At 37.3% G+C, this 27,935-nt stretch overlaps 1 protein-coding gene across 5 annotated transcripts in view; it reads right to left on the bottom strand.

Moving 5' to 3' along the window:
- The window catches only part of il1rapl1a (interleukin 1 receptor accessory protein-like 1a), a 212,411-nt gene that overhangs the window by 165,634 nt on the left and 18,842 nt on the right, over positions 1-27,935 (bottom strand). For 4 of the 5 annotated variants that reach the window (XM_030125420.1, XM_030125418.1, XM_030125422.1 and 1 more), the window contains exon 2: positions 10,823-10,925. In XM_030125420.1, coding sequence (XP_029981280.1) covers positions 10,823-10,904 — 82 coding nt within the window. In that variant the 5' untranslated portion in view covers positions 10,905-10,925. Of the gene's footprint in view, positions 1-10,822; positions 10,926-27,574; positions 27,609-27,935 lie in introns of those variants that run through there. The other variant, XM_030125419.1, reaches the window with a different exon arrangement.

The following is a 27,935-nucleotide window of genomic DNA, read 5'->3' as shown; positions in this document are numbered from 1 at the left end:
ATCTTATTTGTTTATGTCATTTTGTCCATCTGCTTGACAGAGGAAATGTATAGACCGTCACATTTCAGTTTTGAGGTGTCAGAGAAATTGCGGCTGTATGATTTGTGAAATGAAAGGAGAGCGCCTTGACAAATAAATTATGTGACTGACTGACTTGTGTTCCTACGGTGTACTTATCGTCAGGTTATTCATGTCTCAGCACCGTGGACTTCATCCCCCACACTGCCTTAGGGCAATGTCAGATTTACAGTTATCCATGACGGCCTCTTATCAAGGATTTGGAGCATGACTTTGCAGAGTCATCTAATATTGGTCTGTATCATTTCTATCCTCCCTCAGAGAAACAGCAAGAGGCCAAGGTTGTGATATCACACGTCACACATGGAGAAACATTCACATAAATACAATCACACACATAGTTTCCTGACATGTACTGAAGGGATCATTGGGTAGCAATGCTCTGCCATATCACAGGATGTAGACAACGAGCTGACTGCAGTGGCTTATGGGACAACACGCTACATTACACCAACAGCTACAGCTGGTTCCACATCTGACAGCACTTTTCTGTTTTTACAATTATACTACTCTACTCTACACTTTCTTTTTGAAATCACTTTACATAGGGTTTAGGTTATAAATATAAGGTTTATTTTAGTGCTGTCAAACGATTAAAATTTTTAATCAGATTAAATACAGGGTTGCTGTAGATTAATTTCAATTAATCTCGATAAAATAGAATTCATTTGTAATCTATATTAATCACATTTCATTCAAACAGACTCAAGAAAGAAGGGCATATATGTGCACTTTAACGGGTTTATTAAACACCTTCAACAGTTCCAACGAAACACCTGTTCCATCTTGGTGTTTTTTGTCCTCAAATTTCCCATTGAGAGGACCAACGTCCTGTTTGGGACTCCTATTTTTTGAGGCATTTTGCCTGGGGGTGAGGTTAACCCAACCCCTAACATGTAGGACGTAACCCTGCCCCCAGGCAAAAGACGTACAACGACATGCCCCCTAAAATAGGAGTCACATGCTGTTTTCCGTCTTCCATCGCTGGTTCTGCTGCCTGTCACTACCGGATCAACTGTCCATTTGCACATGCACAATGGTAACTCTACTTGGACAAACTGCCCAAAATGTGTTGGCAGACACGTTCAGAGTCATTTTGTGCTGCAGATGGGTTAAATGTGTTCAAATTTATAATCAGATTAATCATGATGATGGATTAATCCACATTAATGCGTTAATTTTGACAGCATTAGTTTATTTCCATTGCATAATTGCACAGTTTGACAATCAGTATTTTGGGTTTGATGTTTGACCGTATCTATGAGAACAGACATTTCCACTCACCTCTTACTGTACTTATACAAAGCTTAAATTAAACATCCAAATGTTAAAGGCAGCAGTGCCCTCTGTGAAAGTGAAAACTTGTTCCAATGCTTCTTGGAGTCCAACCCCCCTTTTATTTACATCGGTCCTATAATGTGAATCCAATAAGAAAACATTAGGCAACTGAATAAACTCAAGCACTCCACAAATTAACTGGAAGACAGTGCCTCTGCTGGTCCAAGTGCAAGACACAAAGAGGCTCCCAATCTAGTATCTGAGCTAAGTGTCGGGTGTTGTTTTCCACTGCAGCATGTTCACTCATCCCTGCAGGCCGTGTTTAAAAGCCATTATTCCAGCTAACAGACCAGTCAGCAGACCTTGGATGTGTTTAGTGATGTGCATTGTCTGGCTCTCTCATGACATTCGGAATGCATAAATGGACAAAGTGTTCATGCAGCGTTTTATTTTGTGTCTCTGCACTGGCTGTGATGGTGTGGTCAAAGCTGTGAGAATTTCGTAATCAGGGCCATTGTCTGTTTATTTCCTGGCAGTGAATGTAGGGTAAAAGACAACACCAACAGGACCCCAAGGACTCTTCTCATGATACACTACACCTGACCTTTGACCATTTTAACCTGATTGGTAGTCTATGTGTCCCAGTACAGCCGTGCACATGCTCTGCACGAGGTGATTAATGAGGAAACTATGAGGTACCTTTGGTGCCTGAAACTGTTTTTAAATAACCTTGTATCCGGTAAGTTAGGGAATGTAAAATGTACACATGTAGTTAATTTTCCAACTAAGTAGCTCAGCACATGCCAGATATTATTTCCATGTATCTGATGAGTTGCTAGGCTAAAAATTTCTATAATAACATCATATAAGGATACAGGAATTTTGCTTGGGCATAGACTGCACCCCATTTCCAGGCCAAAATTACTTGACTTTTCCATTCATTAGAAAGATGCCAACAGTGATGCACACTGACATAAACAATCTCAGTCAAAATGTGTACATGCACACTAATATTTTACTACTATTCTAAATATCTAAATATTCTCAAGTTCATACAGGTTATATAAACAGCATGTTCAATTTGGATATTGGGCCATAGATTATTTAACTGTGGGTGTATCTCAGTTGATTGTTTTTATGAAAGCGTGGCATCTTGCATGATACATGAATTATGAGAACCTTAGTCAAGATTTTTTTCCTGAGTGTTTTTATTCCTTTTTAGGCATGAAAAAAACAATGTGATTGAAATTTATTTTAAAGAGCCTATTTTTTATGGAGTTACAAAAATATCCACTCAGCTGGACACTGTGCATTAAATTTTTGAAGCAAAGAAACATGTATTTAAAACGCGATATCAGAAAGTGATATACTGTGTGAAAACTATGAAATGAAAACATTTTTAATGCGGCTAATCTGATGTTTTCTCACATTTTAACATACTCTAATATTATAAAAACCTTTTTGTTAAAGAAAACTGTTAATTACAATCTAATAACAACTAGCAATTGACTTACACTCAAACATGTTACTGTAGATCAGGTTTATCAAGAACAGCAAAGTTACAGTAATTGTATGAATTCCAGTGTATGGGATGGTGCATAAGCGTCCACTGTGTTGACTGATATGGAACTACAACAACAAAATCCATGAATATATAAGAGAACAGCTGTAGAATAGCTGTCCACTGTAGTCACCGCTATGGACGAAAGGGTTAAAGTTACTCTCTATAGCTTGTAAAGCTGAAGTAAAGATTCATGTGCAATAACAAAGGCTGGTTGGAAGGAGGTACCTCATTTAAAGGATTAGGGAAGATTTGAATATCAACAGGAAATAAGTAAATGTCCACCAATGGCAGAAACTGCTGGGAAAAAAAACTCTTCTGACGCAAAACTCTTATTTTCACTGGACGATGCACAAAAAAGAAACTAACAGAATATCAGTTTCAATTAGACTTGTAAACAGCTTAGTAAGAAGATTGTATTTTTTTTCAGATTAAGGGCAAAATACAAAATATATTATCCATGTAAATGTATCAATGTGAAGTGAGAAAGATTAAGGCAGGGAAAACAGAAGTAGAGCTGACAGAGTGGTCATCCAAACTGTGGTGTCATAAAATACTAAGACTGTTATACCCAGGACAGTATTCTAAATGCAAAGAAGACAGAGTTTATTTGGTTGACTAGCTAGTTTTTCACTTCATCCTCAACTTCTCACAGTGATTGGTTTCCTGACTGATCTGTGATAAAACTCTTAGTCCAGAAGACAGAGCAGTGCCAACAGGAGTCTGAATAAATCCACAGAGGGATTTGCCTAATTTGGCCTTTTTGGCACAGATCCACTTCACTGGATATGAATCTGAAAGCTGTTTTTTTTTTCCCAAGAAGAGACCAACAAGCAATAAACACATTACCATTTTGTTCAGTTGTCAAAAATAGAAAAAAATATGATCACTTTCAGGATTTGTTTTGAGCCTCAGAAAATGTTTAAAGCATTTTCTCTTTGTTTAAATCAGTATTAAAACAAACCTAGAAGTGACTAAGTTAGGAGACTTTGCATTTTTATAATTTATCCTGAATATTAGCAATGTTGTTGTTGATGGATGAAGGTAAAGAGGCCACTGCTTAAAATCCAGACTGTTGTTTTTGTTTATACTGTTTATAGTGCAATTTGTTTCTGTATTATAACTGATGACTGAACACAAACAATTCATTCATTTATTCAATTCAATATACCGGCGTGGGTTGGCATAATATTTGTTTTGTGAATGCATTCTGCCAAATCACCCCTTTGTAGGTTTGTCTTTGGATGGGGACTTGTCATTCCCTAGCTTTTTAAATCAATTTAAATTATTAAGGTAAACACAGATTCTAGTTGTTGCTGAAAGGTTCTTAAATATATTTAACATTCCTCAGTGTGGCTTACAGCCTGCTGCAAACTGGTAATTGGGTTTGTGAGCAGACCCCGGTTAAAGAGTCCCTGTCTTGTCTCATTAAAGTCTGGTTCTTTATGGGCTGATCTCCAACCGCGAGGCTGGAAGTGACCTGCTCAGGTCTGACTGGGCCAGGCTGGACCAAGATGGAGACAATTGAATTCTGATGGATGGATCCTGACAGCTTGTCTCTGTCAGAGACATCTTTAAACTCCCTGGGAGTAAATCTCATGCAGTGTCAGCATGGCCTTGGTCACTCTGCTGCACAATCCCACCAAGGCAAGGAACCATATTGAGGAGAGCCTGGAGTAACATTCATTTGCAGCAGTAGAGCGTACACACTGCAAGATGTGGGTCAAACAGCTTATACCTGTATCCACATACACGGATGCTCACACAGGATATATCACAAACCAACAACTGCAATCTACTCCAATTGATATCCAATTCTGCTAAGGCTGACTGGCCATTAAAACCATGAGCAGTGCCAAAGCGTGGCACAAACAATGAGGGAATATAAGGCACATGCAGCTTCTGCACCTTTGGGAAACTCATTAGCTCGGGTAATACAGGCCCAGGCCGACTCCACATTGGATAATTATAGGATTTCGGAGTGCTACAAACTCTTGGAATGCCGTGTGGACATTGGGGGAGAAAATCAATTGAATAGCAGCTTTATCCAGTGCCTCTAGAGGGCTAATCAAGACCTCATAGCTGATCCTTAATCCATAACTATTCAAGGTTGTGAAGTGAAATTCCCAAGTATTCACACAATCCAGAATAAACAATAAAGTATTCCCATCTGATGCCAAATGCCCCACGAACACAGAAGTGTTTGCAAACAAAAGGTCTCCTCCAACTTTTACTTTTAACTCCAAAACTTTTTGGTCAGCAAAAGCAGCACCACTAGATGACTTTGACAGTGCACACAAGGTGCCAGAGATGGTTGTTTGAACTGAGTATAATAGCGGTCACAAGAGGCTAACCGCTCCATCTCTTTCATCTCTAGCACACAGAGACAAATGTCCCAAACCTTTGAACCAGAAAACAATCACCCACCAGGGGTTTATCTGACAATTAATCATTTTTACATTTCATGTTCAACACATGCACCGCATATTCATCCTGTTCGATTTGTCAGAGACTGGGGAGAACGACAGAGCAAAGCAGCAAAAAATAAATTCATATCAGAGAATAATTTAATCAAATCTCAAGCGGTGTGATAAGATATTCATATACAGCAGTATTATAGCATAGCTGAAATGAGGTGAAGCTGTTAAACTTCAATAGGAAGCAAATTAAGTAATATTGTATAATATTGTTCAACACTAAAAACCCTACACAGCATCTGGCAGAGTGTATTGAAAGGGACCTTTATAACTGTGCATACCTTTGTAACTAACTATTCATACGTTGTCTGGACAAAAGAATAGACTCACTTTTCTTATGACTGCCTTTAGCTTTTGATGCAACACATTTGCAGGGGCATCATTTATGCAACACAACCCTTACTCAGTGTCACAAAATAGTCAGATGTGTCACTTTTTGGACACATAACATTACTGATCTGAGACCTGACCAACTGTAACAACCCCAGATCATTGCACTGCCTCCATAGGCTTGTACTACAGGCACTAGGCATGATGGGAGAATCAAGGTCAATCTGGACTCATCAGGTTGCATGATTTAAGAAATGCAAAGTTGCTCACTGCATCAGTTAGGGTTAAAGAACTCTTATCAATCACTGCAGTAATTATCCAGTGGAAGGATCAGAACTATTTGTTTAGTTAAATGCAGGTGGGGAAGTATATAAAGCCAGGTAGTGTATAATTAAAGTAGAATTATTATTTAGTTTTCAGAATTAGGCAGTTTTAAAGTTGTCTGCATATACTTTATTCCTAAATTCTGTTTTTACTGTTGCTCTTTGCACGTTAAAAATACTGTAACTGTAGTTTTCATTCTGATTCCTTCATGTATTTTTATTTATTTATTTTTTTTCATTTTGTGGAGCCAAGCAAACCTTATGCTAATCAAAGACTACACTATATATAAATGATTAAATTAAAATGGTTTTATACTCTATGTTCTCTTGAGACTAGAATATAGAATAAGAATAGAAAAGATTTATTTGAATAGAAAAAAATACTGTGAAACCACCAGAAAAAACTACTGTGGCAAAGGGTCTGTTACTGGGAATCATATTAATATGGTATATGCAAGTGAAATAAGAATTCCTGCTTCCGTCTCTGAATTATTAGTTTTCAAACTAGATCAAAAAGTAAAGAAAGTTCACAAAGTGCATTAAACTTCCTAACTAAACTCTAAGCCACATTATTATAATTGCTTTATTTAACGGTGCAATGTTGTATAAATCTATACAGTCCACATGTGCTCCGTGGGGTTCTAAATGTGTACTGAGAGTATGTGTGTGTGGGTAAAGTGAATGAAAACAACAGTCCATACCCCAGATAACACACTTAACGTGAGCTTGTCGGATTTTTCACGTGCCTCCATTTATAATGTTTGAGGCAGTAAGAGAGAAGCCTTTCACAGAGTCATTAAATAGCCAAACTGGCCGGTGACACTCCATTACCTTTGACCTCTCAGCTGGGGGTAATATTGATGTTACTGCTTTCAGTATTTGACTGAAGGACCCAGAGGACCCACTTGATTGATCTGATGTGCTGTCCTGAATCAGATCTATAAGGAAATTCTCCACGGGCCAAAGCACCAGCCACACAGGTTCTCATATATGTATGCAGGAACATACAGGAAAACACACAATCACACACACGCACAAATGAAACAGCATACCTACAGCAGACAAACACATTCAAAGACAGAACTCTGCACAATGGGTAGTCCATTGATAAGGACAGCACACACATGAAATTGAGTGTCATGAAATCAAAATGTCTTTCTAAATGTCTTTCCTGCTAAAATAAAGGTTAAAGTAATTAAAAATAAATAAATAAATAAAAAATCCATCTCTCATTGTGAATTCTGTGACAATAACACAGAAAGCCTACTCACACAGTTGAGTTATCCAGGCTGTAATAATTATGCAATAGATTTTTTAAAGTGCAAAATTATCAAATAAATTATATTTCATTGACCTTCATTAAAAAAGTCTGTAGAGCCAGTTAAAGCTGTCAGCTGCCGTCACTGTCCTGACTCTAACCTTGTGAATTATAAGTTATATTTTTGGCCACTTATGCAGAATTATTCAACAAAACATACACATTCATTTTTCTGAAACTAAGCAGCAACAAGTGGTGCCAGGCACAACCAAACCTGCCCCTCACACATATGTATTTTGGCATCGATTCAGCTGATGTCATCATGTCTATGTGTGTGGTGATGTCATCATATCAACTGCCTCTACAGTCATGGAAAAAATTATTAGACCATCAAAAGTCATCAAAAACAATGGTTATACAATCAAGTACTAACTCCTGTGTGTATCATGTGACTAAAACAGACAGAAAAGAAAACCTGGAATGCCTAAAAGCACTGTTATTTATTTAGTTATTGATATAAGAACTGAAGTGATTTTGGTTATTATCAAGAAAACCATGGAAAATGGATAGATATCAGCTCTCAAAATAAACTCTTATGAGCTATTTTTGTTGTTATCATTATATTTGTCCCAAAAAAAAAGTACCTTTAATTGTACCAGGCATTAAAATAACCAAGAAATTGAAGAAAACAAGGAGTGGTCTAATAATTTTTTCCACAACTGTATTTATGTGCCAAGTTTGAAGTAAATTGAAACAAAGTTGATGTTTTTATAGACATTGGAAATTTTGCCCATTATAAGTAAATGGGGAAAAAAAGAGATTTTAAAAATTCATAAAAAATCTAAACTTTGACTTACTTTTCCCAAAATGTAATGACATCTATTCTGGATCATTGACAATCAATAAACTCAATTTGGTATGAATTCAACAATTAGTTTTGCTGCTACAGACATTTAAATTTTGCCCATTATAAGTAAATGGAAAAAAAAAAGATTTTAAAAATTCATACACAATTTGACCTGTGAATTTAACCAATAGTTTTGCTGCTAGAGTGTTAACAAAAAAAAAAAACAAACCAAAAACAATACCCTTTGTCTCCCCTTCGGGGGGCGGGGTAATAATGCACATTAGATATGTTACTTTGTGATTTCCAAATGTAAGTATTACTCACATTTGCTCTTCTGTTTAGTTTAGATCCTGGGGGTCAGTTATTAAATGGCAGAGGGCAAACAAAGTAAACTAATAGTGTAGTTTAACCTCTAAAGCTGTCACATGGATCAACAGTCAGTTGTGTGGACTAATATTCTGCACTGGAGTTTGTTTCTTTGTTTTCTCCGGTTAGTATGAGTTGGCATGTTTATATTCGGTGTCACTGGCCATCTTGTCAGTGGGCTACAGCACATTATTCACTGATAAGCCCCTCTGCTCTTTGTGTCAGTGTCTCTCTAGTAAGTGTTATTTCTTCAATATAAAACCCTTAGCTAAAGGTCAGTCCTTAGGTCTCCCTGACATGCTCACACATCTCAAAGAAACACATAGAGACATAAAACCCAGCATGTGAGGAACAAACACACAAATACCAGTAGCACAACAATGTAAGTGAGTAGGATGCAGGCCACACTGCCGGGCCCTTTAAAACAAACAATAATCCAATACTGCGGGCATGACCACAATGCACCACCAATTTCCAAAGTATACAACCATTATACTTGGTAAAAAACAAAAATTTAAACCAACAACAGTCATCAGTTTATGGCATATCCCCACAGCCTCTGCAAATCCAAAGAGTAGCACTTGTTACAGATATTAGCTCAGTTTTATTAACTTAACTCACTGACAGGAGACAAGTCCAGCAGTTTCAGAAAATGGAACTTAGAATCAGTGATCAACATGTGCACTGTTGCCCATAAAGTTGGAATAATTTTGTTGTCAGACCCATTTGTCTTTTTATTCCTATTTACACACATCAGTAATCACCTTCGACCAGGTACAATGATTAGATACCGAGTCCCAGTTACATTTTATCAATGTAGAATAAATCACATTGTCACAATCATTTTATAAGAAGAGGTAAAAAATATTTAATTCCAACTTTTTGGCAAACAGTGTATATGTGAGATACACAATTGCATGGGCACCACTTCAACACATTAGAGATAAACTGTAGTGAGAAAACGGTTTAAAGATTTTCCTGGTATGTTTCAGGAATGAAATTAAAAAGCATAACTACCACATCTTTCTACATTACATACAAGGTGGACAAATGCACAACCCTTATTAAAACCGTTACCTCGGTGAAATTAATTAAAGAAAAATGTCCCAAATATTACAATCAGATAACAAAATATATCATTCCATAAGAAAATGACACATATTACATATTTATATAAGCATGGGCTGTAATCCAATGACACATGCTCCAAAGAGGACAGTCTGCATTTTTTACACCTGGCGTGACACACATGCTAGCAGCCCATTCATTCCAATTGCACCATTATATATACAATACAATATGTGACAAATTGATGGAAATGAGCAACGTAAAGTGTTATAGTAAAGTGTTGGACCACCACAGGCAATGAGGACAGTTTCAGTGCTTTTTGGCACTGAATCCACAAGCCTGTGAACCCTGCTGGGGGGGGCAGGGGGGGGGGCATTCTTTCAAAACATATTCCCTCAATGCAGTGATTTGGTGATGGAGGGGGAGAGTACTGTCTAACACCTATGGTCTAGTCATCCTGGAAAATCCCCCCCTCTCCCTCCCACACACACACACACACACACACACACACACACACACACACACATCAGGTTTTTCCTTTAATTTGTCATTCTTCTGTTTGAAATTGAAATGACTATAAAAAATGCTGTCCCCATATGTATTCCCATCATGACAAGTTTTAACCTCCAGTCATTTTGCTCTTCATTTTCTCTTTTTGACCTTTGCAGTTGTTCAATAGATGCACAATTTGCTGGCATTTAGAGCCAAAATGAGTTTCTCATTAACCCTTAATGACCAAGTCGCTGAACAATTGGATCATTTGGTAGCTGTCACTCTCTTTAGACTAAGATAGGTCCACCTAATCCTAAGAGGTACAGTGTATATTGTTTCATTATTTCACATGCTCTTCACCTACGACACATGAAAACAGCTGCAATTAAAACCAAATTGCTCAGCGGAAGATCTCATTTTCTATGAGTCATTCACACACACATGTCACCCATCCAACACCTTGTATCTTTATCAGTGATACTTTTAAATCACGTTTTTCTGCCATTTTTGAGAAAAAAAATAAAATCCAACGGCTGCATTTCATTTAGTAAAAAAAAAAAAGATATTAAACAACACCGACTTTTGGTACCAGACACTGTAAGTTACAATAAAACAAGAAGAAAACAATGGAAAACTCTTATAAAGATGGATAAAATAAAATGCAATATTTCAATTTTCAGTGCATGCACAGGCTTCAGACTGAAAGCTACATAAGAAGTGGTAAAAATTGCTGATGTTAAATACCTGAGCCTCTCTTGGAGACCACCTTTACGCTTTTGGACAGCGTGATGTACAGCAGGATGAGCAGAGGGCTGGGAGGTCTCATCTTCCCCCCGGTCCTCACAGCCTGGAGGAGAAGAGAGAAAGAGGGACGGAAGAGGGAGGAAGAGAGATGAAGGATGGCAGGCAGGGGAGAGAAGAAGAGAAAGAAAGCCATCAGTCATTGCTTGGACATGAGATCAAGTAGGTCCTTGTTTTTACCGAAAAGCATAAATGCCACAGTACAGAGGAGTATTCTGCAAACACTTACAGAACACTGTACCAAAACATTTGACGTCTACATATATGAACACACACCTATGTAGATACACACTCACCCCAACATAATATTTTCAGTATTCCCCTGAGGGACCTTTCATATAATGATTTTCTCTCATGATTGCAATTGAGACAGGTTATCATAGCATGGAAATATTTCATGAAAACTATTCCCTGAGATGCTGACTAATCAATAAAGAAATAATTACATGTGTAGGAAACACCACCTTTAATCGCCAGCTTCATTAGAAATAGGAAAGGAATTTCAAATTACCACCTTGTGACTCGGATAGATGCAGCAAATATCCCACCCATATCCCTTATCGACTCATGTATCATATTAATTGATGAAGGTGACACATTCTCTACTCCCTATCTTCTAGGAGTAAATGACATAATCTAGCATGTAGTAATTGAACTTTAATAGGCAGCTCCTGAAATAAAGTTGGAGAGGCTATATAAATTTGATGTTAAACTAAAAAAAAAGAAAAAAAGAAAAGAGAAAAGGTTAATCAATGAAACAGTTCATTAACTGAAAGTGCTAGCCACTGAGCAGACCCATCAAACTGAGCCTGTAAGACAACGACAAAATGATGACTTTACAGGATGAAACTCAGAAATGTTTATGTGTTCGACATGTTGAGCAATTTATAGATCATCCATTAGTCCAGTGTTTTTCAACCTTTGGGTCGGGATCTCACGTGGGGTCACCTGGAATTCAAATGGGGTCACCTGAAATTTCTAGTAATTGATTAAAAAAAATTACGAAAAAATATATGGTGAGTTGAGAGAGACAATCCCAATACATAAAAGACATGACAAACTCCGAAGCTGAAACTGAAGCACTGTGGTACTGTTTATCTGTCAAATGTTCATTGTGGTTGGTTTCAGATGCTGCAGCTCTTTCATAATTCATAGTTTGAGTTATTGTTTGTTCAGTATTAATTGTCAGCCTTGTAAATACAAACTGGACTGACTGTACATATCCTGACCAAGGAAAATCACATCTCTCTGTGCAGTAATCTACACCTGGCTTTTCTGCTTCCATCCATACTAATACACAATGTCAACTAAAATTAACGTTTATTTGCAACATAGTATAACAAACTATTACATGATGACATGACATGACAAATTAATTTTAGCAAAAAAAAGTCTCAGTTTTGAATGTCTGGGGGTCGCCAAAAATTTGTGATGTTAAAATGGGGTCACGAGCCAAAAAAGATTGAGAACCACTGCATTAGTCTCATTCTGAGCAGTGGTCTGTCCTAACAGATGAGAATGTAAGGTTGCAGGAGGAGAATAGCAGATTAATTCATGGCCAGATCCATGTTTCTGTCAGTCTACCTACATAAAAACATGGAACAGAGAATGCAACAAATTAACCCAATGAACCAGAAAGTGGAAGACAGGACCTTGGCCTTTGGAGACAGAAGCAAACAGCACAGTGAGGCAGAGCCAAGAGGGACCCTGGAGTCTGCGGCAAATCACGTGCAATCCAGATTAGCATAGCTAATGAAAGGAGCCTCTCTCAGTGTGTGTTTACATGACACTCGCGAGGCCCGCTCTGAAAAGACGCCATTCTCTCCTCCTCGATCACTTTCTACTGGGAAACAGTGTTCAGTCGATAAACACAGCACTGCCAATAACATTCTGGCAAATGCCACAGCTGAAAGATTGGCGTCTCTCTGTTCAGCTTAAAGGCCTTTAAAAATGCTTGCAGATAAGCGGGTTGGTTCTAAATGTGGGTTTTTAGCTGCAGCTGTGACCCAACTGAGAATTTATAGCAATGTGCACACAAGTTACCAACCAGAGACAGGCTGAAAAAGTCCAAATCTTCTAGCAGTAGAGATTTTTTTTTTTTTTAATTAAGGGTTATGTCATTCATTAAACACAAACAGAAAACACATAGTCTGACTATTACTGCAAAGCTTTCCAAAAGATTTATCATCCCAATGGGAACTGCCGAAACAAAATGTATAATACTAGGATAGAAAGGGGAATGACCCAAAGAACAAAAACAAAACAGAGAGAAAAGAGGTGGAAAAACAGACACAGAGAGGCTACGTCTGTGGCAGTAGAATAGTTTAGTTTAGTTTTTAAAGATACTTTCAACAAAATTCCTGTTTCCTTCTCTTTGTAAAAATCCTTCACGTTAAACACTCTGCTCCTTTATTATTCCCTTGTTTGATGTTTTTAACTGCATAAGCAATGGACTGGTTGGACTCCCTTTTACATTAAAATTGTACACATTAATAAATTTAGTGTTTGTTCATTTCATTAACCCATAAAGACCCGGTGCTTCTTTTGTAGCAGTTCCCATATGGATTTTTCTCAATTTCTAACCTTTCTTAAGTGATTTATCATTATTTATTGTAATATTATCCTCTGTGTTTTGCTTTTTTTGGGGAAAATCTGATATTTTCCTATATTTAATTTACTAATCATGTAGATGTTTGTAAGAGCTCAAACTAAAGTTGATGGTTATTTTATTAGAAATAAAAAAAAAACCTGAAGAAAAAGTGATTCTTTCAGCAAAATATCATTAACTGAACATGAACCAAGTGTGCACTGTCATTTATCAAACTTTTACAGGTGAATCAATGTTGTAGAAGAAGAATGTGTTTCCATGGTAACTATGGAGCCTCTGAACACCCAAATGGGCCATATCTGATGACCATGAAAAGATGGCAAGCTGTATTTTTCACCAATTATTTACATGTATTGATATGATTAGTGGATCAGGAGTTATTAAACAGTTTAGATCAGTAGATGCTTGTGGTCACCGGTGGATGTTTGGGTCTTTATGAGTTAAAATGAAGATCCAGATTTGAATTTTTGCTATTCTAATCGGTCAGCTTTCAAAAGGTTTCTTAAAACAAAAACAGTATTAACATATATAATGACCCCAAATCCAGATAAATGGATTTACTTCACATAAATGAATGATTGGCAGGCTGTGTTTCTGTATCTGCAGGATTGAGAATTGCCCCCTGTCACAGTCTAATTCAGCAGAACAAAATAAGTCGCGCTCCTCTGTGTTGCAATCACGTTATGCCTCCTCAAGCTCGGTGGGCCTTGGGTTCTGCCAGCCATGACATCACCAACCTGCCATCCTCATACAGAGGGGCATTGTTCACTTTACACGACCCCCACAAACATCTAACACACTTGGTCTCCCCTCACTTCTTCTTCCTCTCAACTCTTGTTTCAGTTGCTTCCACTTCTAAGAATAACCAGCAAACTGGCTCACAGGTCACAGTCAGACCAACTCCTCAATCAGTGAACTGAATAAAATGACCATTTCTGTACCGTTTCTGTTGTAATTATCATTTTTCAGTAAACTGAGTTTGCATTTACTCCGACTCTCACATAATACTTTGAATAACCCTGCAATCACCCCATTATTTCACATGACATTTTCTTTCCTTTACACTATCTGTCTGTTATAATTCTAAACATCCTCCTTGCTGTGTGAAACATATATTATCCCCCAAGCTAACAACTTCACACCACACACTGCATTTAATTCATGCTCCTCAAAGTGCATACATTCAAGCAAAACTAGGGGTGTAAGAAAATATTGGCTCTGCAATATATCGTGATATTTTATTTCACAACACAGTATTGATATTTTTAGGTATTTATTCGAGTGCAGGTACGGTGGAGGTTCTTTTTCTTTCCTTTTTGTTTATATTTTATTTATTATTATTTAACACTCTTTTATTAAATAATGTTAGTTCCTTTGTTGGGACAAAAAAAATGTTCTGATGTTAGTTCTGAACAACTAGAATATAAACATTTGAACAGGATTTTAAACTGTAATGTCTGTAAAACATAATTTAAGTTTTAACACAGGAACATTTTGTGATATAGCATTAGATCCTGTTCTGATCAAATAAAAACGTGTTTAGTGTTTGCGCATATTTCTGGTGTAATTCAAGTCTTCAAGGAAATAATCATTTAAAAAAAGAAACAAAACAAAAAATTGACTTTTTAACAGGATCATGATATATCGTGACATATCGTATCGTGATCCTAGTATTGTGATTTGTATCGTATCGTCAGATTCTTGCCAATACACACCCCTAAGCAAAACATGCTCCTTCTGACAGTATTTGCAAAGACACCAGTGTGAGACTTTCTTAAAGGTTCTGACATCACATATATTTTAATATGTTTTTTAAAGTATTTTATTTTTGAGGATTTTTGTTGATCACATACTAGTTCAGACACGGCACAGTAGACATGGTCCAAACATAGACCAAAACAAGACAACAAAATAATCTCAAAGACTGCCAGTTCATAAACGATTTAAGTAAGTCAGTCCATCAGGTAGTGAGGGTGTTCATTAGGTGTCAGGAATTGTCAGTGAAGTGAAGACCGCAAGTGGGCAGCGAGTGTCCGAAGGAAGGTCCTAGAGTGCCGTCTATATCCGGAGGACACAGCTAGAAAACAAACAGTACAGTACAGAATAGTTTGATGTGACTAGCTTGAGACAGCATCTTTGTCTGTGTTGATATAATCCATATAAAGACCCCAGATTTTCAAAAATTTGGTGTAGTTGTCTGACATTGTGAATATAAATTCTTTAAAGGTTGGGTAGGAGATGTTTTCCTGGAGCATTTTTTACAATATTGCTTAAAATCCCCTTCACCCCCCAATTACAACCAATTACTTAAAGGCTCTAACACAAAAATAAAAAAATTTAGTCACCTGTGGAATGGACAGGACTGAAAAACACCATCCAATCATTTTAACCGGCCCATCGAAATGATTGAATGGCGATATATCTATCAAACTCAACTGCCATTTGCCCCTCCCCCCTCTGTGCATACCCCTCTTCAGGCATGAATCGTACGTTCTCAGAGGCTTGGAGCACTTGTACAGGAAACAAAATCAGAGCCAGAGCTTGGTTATATTAGCTATATTAGGATGTAAAGTTTAGCGGCAAACTGTTTTGTCACTAACATAAATCACTAGGCAATGTAACGTTACCCAGATAGGTATGAACTGGGGCTGTTTTGCCGATAAACAGGGGGGTGCTGGAGAATACTGAAAGAGGCACACATGGATCTGTGAGCCGGAGCCAAGGCCAGGCTCCGGGTCCGGTGTTGGAGCCAGGGTCAGGGCCGGAGCCGGGCAAATTGTTGCTGTGCAGCGCTGGTGAACCCTTGGGAACAAGCATTGTGTGTGCCAGTACTCTGGAGGCGTGGCTTTGGGGGGATGTGTGAAGGAAGGGGTTTGGACTTTTGAATTGTGTATTTTCAAAATGTAGCTTGCTCAAACCGTTTTTCCAAGATCTCCTACCCCACCTTTAAGGTATAGACAAGACACCATATCATTCAGCCATTTCTTAGAGCAGGGTGGAGAACTTGAACTCCATTCCCTCCAAATGACCCTTTTTGTTATAACCATACCAAACATGAGAACTTCTTGTTGAGCTATTGGAAGAGTAATGGAGCAATGTAGTAATGCAAATATACCATCTGGCTCCAGTGGCTTATTATATAAATATATATAACACTGTATAAATGACAGATGTCATCCCAGAAAACTTTGAACTTGGGACAGGCCTGAAAAAGGTGAGCCAGGGTCCTGTCACTTCATTTGCACTTGTCACAGGTAGTTGAGACAGAAAGGAAGATCTTTTAAAGTTTAGTTTTGGAGTAATGTAATTATATTTAACCCTTTCATGCATGAATTATGAGAACCTTAGTCGAGATTTTTTTCTTGAGTGTTTTTATTTCTCTTTAGGCATGAAAAAACAATGCAACTGACTTTTTTTTTAATAAACCTGTTTTTCTTATGAAGGTAGATTTGTTTCTTTATTGCTTTAACCAAAAAAAAAAAATTCAATTAAAAAAAGTGTTTGAATGAAAAAAAAAAAATTACAATCCAAAAACTTCCATTTGAACACTTTTTTTTCCTTGATTGAAGTGATTCTTTTTTTATTGATTTTTTTTTTTTTAATGAACTTTTTTTTTTGATTAAAGCAATAAAGAAACAAGTCTGCCTTCATAATTTTTTGTGGTATTCCAAAAATGTCCACTCCGCTGGACACCATGTGTTTAATTTTTGAATATCAGAAAGTGATATACAAAATCAAAACATTTTTAATGCAGCTAATCTGATGTTTTTTTTCGCATTTTATCATATTCCCAATTTTTATTAGCAATTGATTTACACCCAAACATGTTAGTGCAGATCAGGTTTATCAAGAACAGAAAGGTTACAGTAACAGTATGAATTGCACTGTATAGGATGATGCATAAACGTCCACTGTGTTGGCTGATATGCAACTAAAACAACAAAACCCATGAATATACAAGAGAACAGCTGGAGAATAACTGTCCACTGGAGTGACCACTATGCATGAAAGGGATAAAAGTATAAATATCATTCTTTGTGGCTTTAAGGGTTCATTTGTACATAGGTGCACCCTCACAAACCAAACTCATCTGGCTTGGTCTGAAAGTATCTACAAACAACCAGCAAGTTTTGTCATTTTCAGCCTAACCTCAGAAAGAACATTGGGATGCAGAGCTGCTACTGCTTACTGACTGGCCAACCCTCTGAAATAGAACACCTAACAGAGGACCTGAAAAAACACTGTTGGTCGTGATCATCTTAAAAAAGTACAGCACAAAAGTACTGCATCAGAATGTACTTATTGCGGTATGGTATTCTGGCATTGCTCTTGCAGTTAACTACAGCCAAGCTTTTTCTCTGAGGCGTCAGGAGCAGGTGTGTTTGAGGAGGCACACACAGAGGCATGGCGTGATATCTACGCTTCAGCGATGCATGAAGCATGCACACATCATCACACACAGTCGCACACATGCCGTCTGCCTGCTGCTTTTTTACCAGAAAATGAGGGGCATGGCCCAGCACTGCCTGCTGACTCACCTCGACAAAGGAGCAGAGGAATTTACTGTGTGTTGCCATTGTTATGGGACTGTATCTCCCAGGATAGCTGTATCTCTTCCCGCCTTCTCCTAATGTTTCCTAAATTCAATTATCACCTCACAGTATTTGTTGCTAGCACACTCTTTCTGCTGTGTGCATAAAGTGTGTGTCTGAGTATTGTTTGTGTGTGTGTGTGTGTGTGTGTGTGTGTGTGTGTGTGTTCTACTGAGGGACTCCAATCTGCCATATTCCAGTTTCTTATCTGCTGAGACTTTATGGGACACCAACATTCCCAAATTACATGCAGAACCTAAAATCAAAAACAGCCTTGATCATGAGCTCTGTTACTGTTGCTGTATGCAGTTGTGCCATCTTAAGACGGAGAACGAACGCTCCGCCATCTTGGCACAGCACGCTGTGGATGATTGATCATGTGATTTAGGGATTTAATCCAATTTGAAGGCAGCCTGCACTATGGTCTTAGGTAAAGTACATCTTTATAGCATTTACTGCTGTAGATGTGGCTCTGCGCCTGACACGATCAAATATGCAGACGGCATTTGAAACAACAGCTGTTTCCCTGAAGTCATGGTGGCTTTTAATTTCCTTATAGGTCATATAATCTACTGTGGAATAACAAAATATCAAATAGTTGTATACTTTTTTAAAACTTTTTGGTGTGAAGTTATTTGTTGTGATTGCAATCCTTGAATACTTTCTAAAATTAATAATAGAATTGTATTTTTAAGTATGTTCAAAGGATGAGTAAAGATGTGGTGTATTTGCTCATCACAGGCTAATTAACATGAGCGAGACAGAACTAGGTGAAAAGTGCAGCGCTGTTTGTAGCAGCTTTGAATACAAGTTCTGAAACATTACAACACCAGTAGTGGTTTTTGATCAATTTTACATGAGTAATAAGTGGTGAATTTTAAATGAGAATTCAGCAGGTGAAAAAATACTCCTCGGTTGTATTGAGATCATGTCATGAGATGAGAATATGTATATAGGATGTCTGTATACCCTTCTGCATGCAACAGATTCTACATAATTCATGTGGTTAAGAAGACAGTGACAGTTCAGAGTAGTCTTTGAAGCTGTGCAGCAACACACACATAAAGTGACTAATAATATTATGCAGGTTCAACATACGAGTCAAACACAGCAATTACTGAAAAAGAGAGAATTATTCAAAAATGAAACCAGTTTTTGTGCAGTAAAATTTCTCATTTTCGCTGCTATCCTCTTTCCTTCTGAATTGCGACTTTTGCCACATACCCTGCTGCGGATTGGTCGGCGTGTCTCACATCCCAAGGAGTGTACCACCAGCACAGACACACAAACACACACAACAACTAAGTGAGTCATAGGTGTTTTTGTATGTCACTGTGTCAAACGGATTCTCACTGGGTTGGCTGGTTACATGGCACAGCACACTGTGACTATGCTTTCTGTATGGCAACCTGTTCCCACATCTGAGCTATTGGCATGTATGTGTGCGCTTGTTTTGCACTTTGCCAGATGTGTCACGATGTGAGTCAGGTCCCATGTGTATTATTTTGCAAATAGTAACGCGAATCACTGTCGCAGAATAAAAAATAAGTGTGGTGGTGGGCTGAGTGAACATTTGTTAAATGCATTTGACCGCTTTTGACCATGGGCAGCCCTTGTTAATCTCCAGAGGCTGGCCATAGGTGGCTAGAGTTAACGAGCAAGGTGCGCTGAGCTATGCCCCGCTTCAGTCCCAACATGCACCTCTTCACTGAGTGAGATTAATTGCCACACAATTCTGAGCCAATCTACCACCCCTGCCACTCTCCCAGTTCTGAACATAGACAGGTGCAAATAAAGCGTACGTTTGGGCCTATAAAATGCAACACTGTGTACGTAATTAATTACAAGCGCTTCAAGGCAAACTAAAGCCATTTGCACATGATCAGTCAAGAGAAGAGCTGTGGGCTGTTGTGAGCGAGGTCTGAGTTCAGAGAACATTCCACCAGCAGTGAAGCATTTTCCTCCGGTGGTTGTTGATTGCTTTCAGCCACATCCCCCATGCCCAGGCCCATTGTCAGCTGTCCAAGGATGACTGGCTACAGAGACGCTCTCATGCTCCCAGTCAATGCTGCATTTGATGGAGAGCAGGGGCCAACACTCGCCTCACCTACTTAGTGTACACACCCCACTGGGAGAAAGTGGACTGCTGACAAACAGATACAGGAAAAAACTGTCAGGAAACACACCAGTACACACAGGCCCACTAATACGCTAAAATCTGCATGAACACGTACCTTTGACATACACAAGTGGGAAAAGGCTTCTGGACACATCATGCATTTGTGATTTATTGTACGTCACTCAAGTCACACACGGTCCTTTCTGCATGTGCTCATCAAAACTGGATGTTTCAGCAAGATAATGCCCCTTGAATCACATCCAGGGTATGACATGTTGTAACTGTCAAGAATTTTGTGGAGTTTTTCTTGTTATCAATAAAAAAAAAAAGGTTTGCATTTGTTTTGGTCTGATGTAACCACACATTTTGAAACACAAAACAGTTTTTTCTCCAAATATTTCATGATATTATTAGAGATTGTGTAAAATTTTAAGGGTGTACGAAAACTTTTTTACACTACCATACCATCACATTTACAGATGCAGAAAAAATTATTAGACCACCCCTTATTTTCTTCGGTTTCTTGTTCATTTTCATGTCTGGTGCAACTAAAGGTACATTTGTTTGGACAAATATAATAATAACAACAAAAATAGCTCATAAGAGTTTAATTTCAGAGCTGAACTCTAACCATTTTCCATATTTTCTTGATAATAACCAAAATCACTTATAGCTTATATCATCATTTATATCACTTATATCATAGCTATGGCATTGTACTGCCAAAAACAGTGCTTTTAGACATTCCATGTTTTCCTTTCTGTCTGTTTTAGTCACATGATACACACAGGAGTTAGTACTTGATTGCATAACCATTGTTTTTAATGGTCTAATATTTTTTTTCCGTGACTATAGGTTGCCTAGTGTGATTTTTCTCCTTTTCTTAGGTATCAAGTTTTTACAAGTTAAATAAGGACATTATCTTCCCTCCTATATTCATTTGTTACTGCTGTGACTACTTAACGCACTTTTCCAAACTATAGTCGACTTCTCCATTAAATACCACCATTCTGACCATTCTGATCTTTCTGTGTGTGTTTTTTCAGCCATTCTTTTCCTAGATTCTACTCTTTAAACATTTGTGCAATTCTTCCACCTCTTTCAAAACTGCTGCACAACACTACCACGAAGTTAAAACAAATCAGCTGCTACTCCCAGCTCTCTATTTCCTCTAAACCACCACTCCATCACCACCAGCAAGATTCATCCACAAGTTTCATTCAACCTCCTGCTGATATCTCTCCTCCACCACCACCAACACTAGTCTCCAGGGGGGATCCTATCTACCAGTTTCATATTAGCATACGCTTCAAGAAGATGCTGCACATCAGTGGACTCCAACTTCCAAGACTTTTTTTTTTTTCACTCAGTAAACTTCTAACTGCCCATCTTTTACCATTTTTTTTAAAACCACTTTCTTTTTGCCATCAGTCCATCCAGTCTATAATCACCCTTATTTTTTTGCTAGCAGTGTTATGACTACTTGTAGAGGTACTGATAAGTAATGGGACAAATGGGTCAGTTTGTAAGTCTTAAAGAAGTGATATTTTACTTTTTTAAATGGAATTATGCATTATAAAACATTTCCCTGTAGTCTACATAAACTGTAAATGCTCTGCTTGGGTCTGAATTCTTCATTAATTCAACTCCACAGGTCCATCTCCAATCCTATTTCTGAGTAATGACACCAGAGAGGTGGGTTTGAACGCTGGCCCTTTAAATGCAAATGAGCCACTTCACGCCCCACCCCCTCCAGGTTGTTGACTGTGCTGCTCTGTCCCGTTCAGCCACTTGTGTTCATTAACACAACCAACAGCGAATCGGCTCGAAGTTTGGACATATATTCAGTATGGACTACAACCGCTGCTGCTGACAAACAGTTATGTCGTACTCGGAGAAATGTTCATCAGAAGTCTTGACCTTATATGTGCAAATGTCATGACATAACTAGTTATAGATGTAACAAATTAAGACGGAATTGAAACGGCTTGTAGAAATCCACTTGATTTTTGTCGGAATGAATATAAAGATAGCTTTGCAGCATCTGGAGGGTTCAAATTCAAAATTTTTGAACTATTAGGGTCCAAATACACAAATAAATGAACCAAAGACTAATAAAAGTGGATTTAGCAAAATATGACCCCTTACAAAAGTGGGTACGATGTCAGATCCAAAATCAAACTCAATAAATCCCAAATGAAGTCCCGACTCAAGACCAACAAGAGACATGTTGAGTCCAACTCCTAAATGCCGTTGCAAACAAATTTTTTCTGAACTGCCATTTATGAGATATTTAGAGGAACTTGTCATATTTACCTTTTTTTTTTTACACATACAATCACAAACTATGAGTGGGAAAGTAGGAATCATTCAATTATTTTGCTGTAATTCAATGTATTCACTAAATAATTGTGTGTTTCATTATATTGAAGCAATTTGCAGTTCGAAAACCCTACTTCATGATGGTATGGACATCATTCTGGCTAGAACAGGTGGTATTTGTCATGTTTATGTAGAACCTTAAACTGTTTGTTTTAAGTTGAGGGTGAATCTGACGAGGGACACTTTTAACCCATAAAGACCCAGCGCTACTTTTATGTCAGTTGCCAAATGAAAATTTTCTTTACTTAACCTTTTTTAAGTGATTTATCCCCATTGATTTTAATATTATCCTGCTTGTTTTGCATTTTTTCAGTGTAAATAATACATTTTACTATATTTAATTTACTGATCATGTAGACGCTCATAAAAGCTCAGATTAAAGTTGAGGGTTATTATAGAAAAAACTGAGAAAACTGAAGCGAAAGTGACTTTTTCAGCAAATGTATGAATAATTGAATGTAAAAACAAGTGTGTCCATCCAGTGTCCAACTCCATGGGTTTTACTGGTGAATCAATGTTGTAGAGGATGACGGTGTTTCCACATTCACTACGGAGAACTCTGAACGTCCAAATGGGTCATATCTGATGACCATGAAAAGATGACAAACTGCATTTTACACCAATTATTTACATGGATTGATAAGGTATTAAACAGTTTAGATCAGTGGATGGTTTTGGTCACCAGTGGCTGTTTGGGTCTTCATGGGTTAAAGTATATTGTACAAAAAAATACAAGAAAGTACATCTACAAATATAGAAATGTTCAAGTCAAGTCATTGTGTACAGTCTCAAAAGTAATAGCATGATAAGAGTATTTTTTGATGACATTTCTGAGGGTAATTGTATTTGTAAGTAAAGATAAACTTGCAACAGATATAATCTGACTGTATCAGGAAGCTGAGTTAAGAAATCAGTTTCCACAGTTGATCATGATGTCTATGCAGCATAATGGCAAATAATCCTTTACATTTATGAATAATTTACCTGATTTACATTATAACAATGTAAAAATAAAAAATAAAAAATAAGATGGTCTCCATCTACTATAAAACATGCAGTTGCAATAACACTGATGTAGTATCTGCAGTTTTTCATTGAAATTCACCGTGTTTATTCCTTTAGTAAATTCTATTGTTTATCTGTTCTGTGTGTGTCTTTGCCTGTACAAATAACCACCCTGTGCTCTCAGCGTCTCTCCCTCCCTTCGAGGTAAAGAAGAGTGTGTAAAAGAGTCGGTTACCATGGTTACATGTCATTAGTTTCAGTAACATCAGGGACATTAGGCTAACTACATGGCTGACCATCCATCAATGAAGAAAAGCCAATATTTAACAAAACTCAGCCATTTAAAACACAACTGTCTCATACATATATATGTATATATATATACATATATATATATATATATATATATATATATATATATATATATATATATATATATATACACACACACACACAGGGTGGGGAAGCAAAATTTACAATGAACATTTAGTTGTTTTTTCTCAGCAGGCCCTACGTCAATTGTTTTGAAACCAAACATATATTGATGTCATAATCATACCTAACACTATTATCCATACCTTTTCAGAAACTTTTGCCCATATGAGTAATCAGGAAAGCAAACGTCAAAGAGTGTGTGATTTGCTGAATGCACTCGTCACACCAAAGGAGATTTCAAAAATAGTTGGAGTGTCCATAAAGACTGTTTATAATGGAAAGAAGAGAATGACTATGAGCAAAACTATTAGGAGAAAGTCTGGAAGATACTATTAAAGAAGAATGGGAGAAGTTGTCACCCGAATATTTGAGGAACACTTGCGCAAGTTTCAGGAAGCGTGTGAAGGCAGTTATTGAGAAAGAAGGAGGACACATAGAATAAAAACATTTTCTATTATGTAAATTTTCTTGTGGCAAATAAATTCTCATGACTTTCAATAAACTAATTGGTCATACACTGTCTTTCAATCCCTGCCTCAAAATATTGTAAATTTTACTTCCCCACCCTGTATATATATATATATATATATATATATATATATATATATATATATATATATATATATATATATATATATATATATATATGACAGGCTGGTTGACTAAACTTACATTAACCTCCTCCTTTACTATATATAATATTTTCATTGTCCATCTGCTGTTTCTTCTCCATATTTCATATATAATCTTTGAGCTTCACTGTTCATATGTTTTTAATAGTGAATGCATGTTTATTAGAACCATTGTGGTAATATGACAGATTACTGTCTGTCTGCAGAAGAAGTACAGTACACAAACATACCCTCTCATGAGATGAAGTTAAACAATATAGCAGTAAATGGTTATTGATCAGTTGACATTATTATTTTAACCGTCACAAGACAAAACTCTCTTCATTTTCCAGACTACATCTGATACTGACAGCTGCTAACAGGTATCTTAGTGTTCAGTTTAATGCCAGATCATGTTCAATCTTACACACATAAAGGTCTTAGCTGTTTTCTAAATTGTATACATTGAATTCATGCAGTCCTTTAAGTGTGTGAATCCCTCCTGTACCATAGCGCCCAGAGCTAACATCTGCATTACATTTCCAAACTGCACTTACTGTCTTTTCATGCATACGTGAAAAAAAAGAAAAAAATAGAATAACAGTAAACAAATGGAAACACATTACAAAATCCAGAAGGAGATTTTCATTTTATTTTTTTTAATCTGCATCATCAAAGATCGGTCCCTGTCAAGGATAAGCTATAGCAACGAATCAAGATTCTTTCTCAAAATCTTTCAATCCTAGACAGAGGAAGCATGATTGGCTTTGTACACTTGAGCTGGCTGACAGACATACAGCTGTTATACAGAAGCACAGTTCCCTGATGAGGAATCAGAAGCCATCGTTTACAGTAGAAACAGATGCCATATGTTGCAGACTGCACAAACTGGTACTGAAAAAAGTGAAATGCAGAATGCAGCGAAGAGAAAAAAACACACACACACACAAAAAAAAAAACACCCATACATTTTCTATATTTCCCTCCCAGCTTGCCTATGGCTGTGAAATGTGCTGGATGAGCCTATATTAATGGTGTATGGATGCACTGCGGTCCATCCTCTCAAACCGCCTGAGGATTTTTAAATTTTTTTTTTAAACAAAGCTCCCTAAAGAGAGGAAATGCTGGCCTGAGCTGTTTTCAGCTGGAATGTGCATTTACGCTTGGTATCCATGACAGAGTCTATTCTATTGTCTAGAGGAGCCATCGTGGTGGCAATGGAGCCTAAATGAGGCCAATAATGGTCCTCTGCTCGGTCCCTAGAGTCTTGCCTGTTTAAAAATCGATTCTCTGCTTGACTGGGGACAGGCTGGGAATAGAGAGAACTGGAAGAAATGGAGAGGAAAGTGGAAGAGGCGAGGGGGGTTACGGACGGTTATCAAAGATAAGAAGATAAGACACTAAAACTGAAAGATTCAGCCAAGGTTCACTTATTAGGATACAGTAAGCTATAACTCATACAGTAGATTTTATAGATATATATTGTGTACATAAAGCCACGTCTGTAAACACCGTTCTGTTAATTATTATATGTCCCTGTTATAATAGACTCTCTTGTCCTATGAACACAGTTATTTCTTAAAAAGCTGCTGTTTATCCAGCTTTTACACCCACTTGCTTGCTTACTGTATGTTTTTGTTTGACATTAGTAATCTTGGTAAGTTTACATTTATGTCAGCAGTTCTCAACCTTTTTTGGCTCGTGACCCCATTTTAACATCACAAATTTCTGGTGACCCCAGACATTCAAAACGGAGACACTTTTTTGCTAAAATTAATTTGTTTTTGATCATGTAATAGTTTGCTATACTATGTTGCAAATAAATGTTAATTTTAGACATTTAGTCTATATAATATATATTATTATGGACGGAGGCAGAAAAGCCAGGTGTAGATTACTGCACAAAGTGAGAATTTTATTTTCCTTGGTCAGGATATGTACAGTCAGTCCAGCTTGTATTTACAAGGCTGACAATTAATACTGAACAAACAATAACTCAAACTATGAATTATGAAAGAGCTGCAGCATCTGAAACTGACCACAATGAACATTTGACAGATAAACAGAACCACAGTGCTTCAGTTTCAGCTTCACAGTTTGTCATGTCTTTTATGGATTGTGATTGTCTCTCTCAACTCACCATATATTTTTATTAGTAAGTTTTTATTTTTATTTTTATCAATTACTAGAAATTTCAGGCAACCCCATTTGAATTCCAGGTGACCCCACGTGAGGTCCCCACCCCAAGTTTGAAAAACACTGATTTATGTTACTAATTTTAGGCACCCTAAGTTTATATTTACATTTATAATTACAAGGAGAATGAAAAATAATACATCAGAATGCAGGCTGATATCTCAGATAAAGGCTGATTATAATGTCTTAAGTCTTGTGTCAGTAGAATTGACATTAATGCTAAATAAACTGAAGTTCTCAGATAAGGTATCTACTATAAAAAGGTACGTTTTAATATGTCATTCAGTTCTCCAGCACCTTCCTTTATTAGATTGTCTATTGTTGTGGGTTTAATTGTGTCTGACAGGGGGGAAGTTGTACATTTAATGACAAAGAAAGCTTTGCCATTGTTTATTCTGGAGACAAAGACATTGAAATCAATTAAGGAGAGAGCAGAAGTTGGATGCTGCCTCTTGTTTCATCTCACACACACAGTTTTCCTGAGTGTGCACATTAAAATAAACGGTGACTGTAAGTTTATGTTCCATAACTTTATGACCGTTCTGACAATCGACACAGTGATGGATTAGTCTTAGCAACTGTAAAACTTAGGAAAAAAGTTTTAAGTGATATGAAGGAAATGAACTCAGGAGCCACATAAAACAAATTCCAGTGCAGGGAGCAATGACAAAAGACTCATTAAGATATAAGACAATAAGCTTTTACAAACCAAAGCATGCACTGCAAATATACACTATGGCAACTTACCAGAGCGAGGTTAAAGTCACAGAGATGCACACAAGTCCAACTGGTTACAAAGAGCCTTAAATGCTGTCACTTTTGGCAGAGAAAGATATATGGGCTTTATTAGCTACTGGACCAATGACAGAAACTTGTGGGTGTTGCCAAACAATAGCTTCAGCCAACCCAAAGTCTTAAACACACACAAAGACAACAAATGAAGACACATGAAACTATGTAAAGAGACATCTTATTGATCGGTCAGTATCACACACTCACTGGGGACAATGAGGAAATATTTAATTTAACATGTACTCAGACCATTATCTGGAACTCTTGTTTTCACCACTATCACACCCCAATTCACTGCATTCCCCTGTGTTTGAAT

The sequence above is a fragment of the Sphaeramia orbicularis genome, chromosome 21 (genome assembly GCF_902148855.1).
Source record: "Sphaeramia orbicularis chromosome 21, fSphaOr1.1, whole genome shotgun sequence".
NCBI classification, from domain to species: Eukaryota; Metazoa; Chordata; class Actinopteri; order Kurtiformes; family Apogonidae; genus Sphaeramia; species Sphaeramia orbicularis.
Note: the sequence above shows the minus strand (reverse complement) of the source record. Positions and strands in the feature narration are given on the sequence as shown.